We start from the raw sequence: 5,000 nt of genomic DNA on the forward strand, positions 1-5,000 counted from the left end.
ATTTGCAACTTGCTGTTCTCCAGATCCTTTTGCTACTCGAAATCAATAAAGAGAAGGATATGATGTTCTTTTTCTTTTTTTGCCCTCAAATAAATTATGTTCCCCTTACACCTTACCCTTCCTCCGTTCCAGCATCCCTATTCATGGGGCATGTGTGATAGGCAATGAGACTGTTTTTTGTTGTTGTTTGGTGGCTCATTATACCTTGTTATTCCCAACCCATTTTACATATCCGAAGTTTATTTATAATCTCCTCGCATCACCTGCAAGCCATTTTAAAACTATTTATGGAGAAGTTGTGTACGACCATGCTCATGTGTTAAGAGACTGTTTTTGTCAAAAGGAACATCTAACCTTTTACATCTTTACGAGTCAGCTGGCGTAAAATTATTTCCAAAGGGCGGCGTGCGTGTTCCATCATGCATTCTTCCTCTGGTACTGCATCACAGCAGCTGTGTGAGTTGGATTCCAACTTACTGGCGAAGGAAACCATGAGCAAGACAGATCAGAGATTTAAAGCTCTCAACGTTATTGTAATCTCTCGATGAGGCCAAAGCACAAGGTCTGTTGATTTCACATCGTAGGGAGCTCGGTGGTCTCTGTTTTTTTATCACCTAGTCTATGGTTTCGCTTCCTCTGCTTTCTCAGTCCTCCTATCCTCCCATGACAGGATGCACGCATTCCTCCAGAGACCCCCTCCTGTTTAAACTTCCAAAATCCTGGTTGATAGAACACCTCAACACCAATGCTCCTCTCTTTTCTGGCTATCTCATGCATTGCCATAGTATGTATCCCTTATCCAGATCCTCACTCGGTATCTATTACCCCCACCCCCCATTAACCCTTCCTAAACTAGCGCTCTTACTTGCAGGTTGCAGTGCTTCTTCTCTTCTCATTCTTCTTCATGTTATTCTCATTCTCTCCCACCCCTCTCTATGTCTTGAAATCCCTCCCCTCACCACCCTCCTTCCTCCCACCCTCTCTCTGTTCGTTTATTCTGCTTTTGTGTCCATGAGTTACCCCTCACTCTCCCCACTGCCATACTGTCAGTTCATACCCTCTCACCTTGCTCTTCCATGAGCCTCAATCCTGTAGAGAAAAATATGAAGAAAAAAAAAGCAAGTATGGTCTAAACTGAACATGAACATGTCAAGTGGATCTCCTCACTAGTATCACATCCAATAATGTTCCCCAAAATAGACCAGGATCCATTGAGTCGATCTTGCTGACATTTATTGGTTCAAAAGTTTCTGTTTTGAAGTCCCAAGATACCTGTTTGCACTTTGTGTCATGGTGTGGTTGCTCACAGGGAAGGTTTTCCAAGTAAGATTTCTCAAAAACTGATAATAATAGTAATCTTACTTCTTACTACAATGGAGCAAATATGGATGTTACTGAAACTCCAAAATTGACATTTCAGTTATTGGGCCTATGTAGAGGTTAAAACCCTGTTCTACCACTGGTTCCAACCCCAATACTGGCCTTAAGTGGCACCCAAGTCCAGCAGACGAGCATGTACTTTAGCCTTCCTCGGGTGTACCTACTACAGCACATATCCGGCCCGAGGTCTGATAAACCCCAGTACAGTTTGTGAGCCGCAGCACATTGCCCACCGAGGGTGGGCCGAGAAGGGTACCCCCACTCAGAGGGCAGGAGTGCCCGTTCGTATTAAAAACAACAGCAATAATAAATCACACTAATACTAACTACATGTGATTGTAATTGGATGGCACAGTATCATTCTTTTAAGTATATTTAATAATATATTGCATGTTTTCATTTCAGAATTACAATATAATTATGTGCATCAAACAGAGGAGCAAAAAGAACAGGCTGCTCGAACGTTCCATTGTCTCATCATTGTATCAGGATGTGATACCTTGTGAAATTTCGCTTTATCTCCTCTGCTCTGGCAGGTGCTAAAGAGTGAAACCCAGTCACGAGACCTTGCTTCTGCTCTGGAGGCATTTAAGCAGAAATTTCACGTTTTCCTTGATCCAGACACTGGGTCACAGGTGAGCTGGATCCACAATAGCACGCAGGATAAATGGCATATCCTCGGAATGATCAGGAGATCCGACCCATGTTTTATTTTTCATACAAAGTGCTCTTTATGGATTTCACAGGTTTGCCATGGTCATGCCACAGAAGTGATTTCGATATGTATGTGCGTTTGTGTGTGCACTTGTGTCTGTCTGTATGTCACACATGGACGATTGGAGGAAGTGGTTTCTGATTCTTTGTGGTTGTGCCTGCAAGATATCTTGAAGAAAGCTCAAATCAGAGCTCAGTACCTGGACTGTTTTCAGGTCAGTCGGTCAAAAGACATTTCCTTTTCTCTGCTGAAAAATAAACAATCTCAAGTTTCAATTTTGAATATATTGTTGTGAATATGGCTCCCAGGGGTTAATAATATGTTTAATATATCTTAGTTATTCCCACATTGAGTGGTAAGAATAAACGTGGTCATTAAATGTTATCTATAATAGTGTGTGTGTGTGTGTGTGTGTGTGTGTGTGTGTGTGTGTGTGTGTGTGTGTGTGTGTGTGTGTGTGTGTGTGTGTGTGTCAATGTGTCTCCTTCATATCTCCAAAACGATGAAACCCAACAGCCTGAAACTTTGCATGCATACTAAGAGACTCCAAGGGAATTAATGAAAATTGGGTGTTTGGGTTAATTTAAACACCCCTTTTGAAGATAATTAACGGCCTTATTTAATCAACCTTTATCAAGGTGTCATCATTAGTCACCTCGCTGTCCCCCGCTGAGGTGTTAATTTGCCATTTTTTTAACCTATACCATGGGTCCTTCTAAGCTACATTAACCCTTGGTTCTTCTACTCTACGGAATACAGAAGTTTTATTCCTATGAATACACAATATTCAATTTCAAAAGTTAATTGTGGTGGGGGATGGACGGGGGGGGGGGGGAAGAGGGAGGTGCAAAGCTGAAGGTTTGCGGAGGATGCATTGGCGGAGCAGGAAAACCACTGACGGTAATAGCAGGAAAAGCAACCCAGAGTTTGGAGCCATTCTCTATGGACCTCCATATGAAAGTCTTGTACACCATTATGAACCTCAGGAATGTCTTACCTCCATGGAGAATACCCAAACCACAACTAACCTTTTATACAAGTTTGGTGATATTATGCTCCCATGTAAGATTCTGGTAGATAGTGAGGCCAAGGTCTTCCAGCGACTGCAACTCTTACAGTGACTGTTCAGGAAGTAGATTGGATACATGAATTGCTAACCCTTGTGTCGAAATAGTGTGAGAGCGTATGAGTTTCCGACATTCCAAGTAGCATACCTTGCTCTGAAGAAAATAGATTCAGCAGTGGCCAGGCTTTCACAAGAGTGATGTATCATTAATTCCACCAATGGTGGAATCATAGGCAAAATGGGAAAGTTTGTTTTCAAGACAATCAGATACAACATCATTGATATTGATCAAGAATAATGCAGGTCTCAACACACTACCTTGTGGAACCCCAGCCTGAAGAGAAAGATCATAGGAAAGGAAATATCAAGAGCGACCTTCTGTTTATAAATGTATGTATGTATGTATTATATATGTATTATATATATATATATATATATATATATATATATATATATATATATATATATATATAGATATATATTGTTGTGGATTCTCGCCACTCCGGCATGCGGGCGACCGCCTTTAGCTAATTTGCGGCCGCACGCGCCCACCGAACATGGCAATCCAGTCTCAGCTTTCGGATCAACGCTGAAATCCAGCTACGGGTGTGTTTTGAACCACACCACAGCCTTGTCAATGCTCTGCCCGCGCAACAGGGTCGATCGCCGAATTGTCGATTTACCTAATTATTCACGCAGACAGACTACCGAGAGGTTGTACCTCAACGGGACCTGCTCGGAAACGAGCCGCTTTAAGCAGCTCTTTCCATCTGCGATTGCCGAGCGGTTTATTATCGCCAAGCCCTGTTGGACCCGATTATCTTATCGGTTACAAACCAGCTAGTATTCCGAATGCAATTATGGCAGTTCAATGGAGGAAGGGACGCAACGAGCAGGTGAATATTCAAACAATGTGGGTATTTATTTTACACGCATGCTTGCAAGCAATGCAATGGGGCGGGGTGGGAACAAGACACGAGCAAAAAGACCTACAGCCATTGTCTATCTATTACATACATGCACTTGTAACCATTCTACTTATGGACAAGGCGCCACAGACTTCCATGCAAAAACCCCAGAAAAGAAAAGGGAGAACTGGGCCCGTAAGCCTTTAATGTTCCTCGGAGCTTGGAAGACCGAAGGAGCTCCGCGAGGCCATGCAGGTTACTTGGCCACCCTCGTGGTGACTTGCTGGGCCCTGGTTTGGCGACCCTCGGTGTCTCTGCACGACTCCACTGCCCTCGAGCTCTACTTCCGAACTCGACTCAGCACTCAAGCCCGAACTCCACTCGATCTCAAGTGGTTTCCTCCGACTCGGCTCCACCTCGCCCTCTGTCCAATTCCACTCACTCCGGACTCCAACACTCAACTCTGGCGCTCTCCACACCGACTCGCCAAGGAGACCAAAGAGAGAGACTCTCTCATCAGCTCGCCAACCGACCACTCTCTTTCTCGGCGTTCCAATGCGGCCCTTTTATCGCCCCGGGGCGTTCGCCCCTCCCTTCTCAGCGTGCGGGGGAAAATCCTAGAAGTGTTCTCGGGTTTTCATACTTTTAGTAACCGTCACTTCTATTTACCCGTTCCAGAATATCGGGGCGGGAGTTGTCGAGTTGTTCTCTATTCGGAGTATTTGGTTATTCTTAACCGTTGCTTTTGTTTGTAGAGGAGGGTCGCTGTGTTGTGGCGATTGACGAGGTTGTTGAGATGTCGTTGTTGCAGTGTGGTTGGCGCTGTGGTGGGGATGGCGTGGTTGTTGAGATGTCGTTGTGGTGGTGGAGGTGGCATGGGTGTAGTGGTGTCGTTGAAGAAATGCTGTTTGTTTGAAAGAGATGTTGGCGG

The 5,000-nt window shown here is 44.3% G+C and overlaps 1 protein-coding gene across 13 annotated transcripts in view; it reads left to right on the top strand.

Annotated features, from left to right (window-relative positions):
- The window catches only part of CCDC180 (coiled-coil domain containing 180), a 119,836-nt gene that overhangs the window by 69,557 nt on the left and 45,279 nt on the right, over nucleotides 1–5,000 (top strand). For all 13 annotated transcript variants that reach the window (XR_015051289.1, XR_015051290.1, XM_085855106.1 and 10 more), the window contains 2 exons: nucleotides 1,917–2,015; nucleotides 2,223–2,309. Coding sequence is in view for 11 of the 13 variants with exons in the window: in XM_085855106.1 (XP_085711232.1) it covers nucleotides 1,917–2,015; nucleotides 2,223–2,309 (186 nt within the window). In the remaining 2 variants the exon portion in view is untranslated. The remainder of the gene's footprint in view (nucleotides 1–1,916; nucleotides 2,016–2,222; nucleotides 2,310–5,000) is intronic.

Source organism: Eptatretus burgeri, chromosome 14 (assembly GCF_056783735.1).
Source record: "Eptatretus burgeri isolate ZD-2024b chromosome 14, Ebu_testis_v1, whole genome shotgun sequence".
NCBI lineage: Eukaryota > Metazoa > Chordata > Myxini > Myxiniformes > Myxinidae > Eptatretus > Eptatretus burgeri.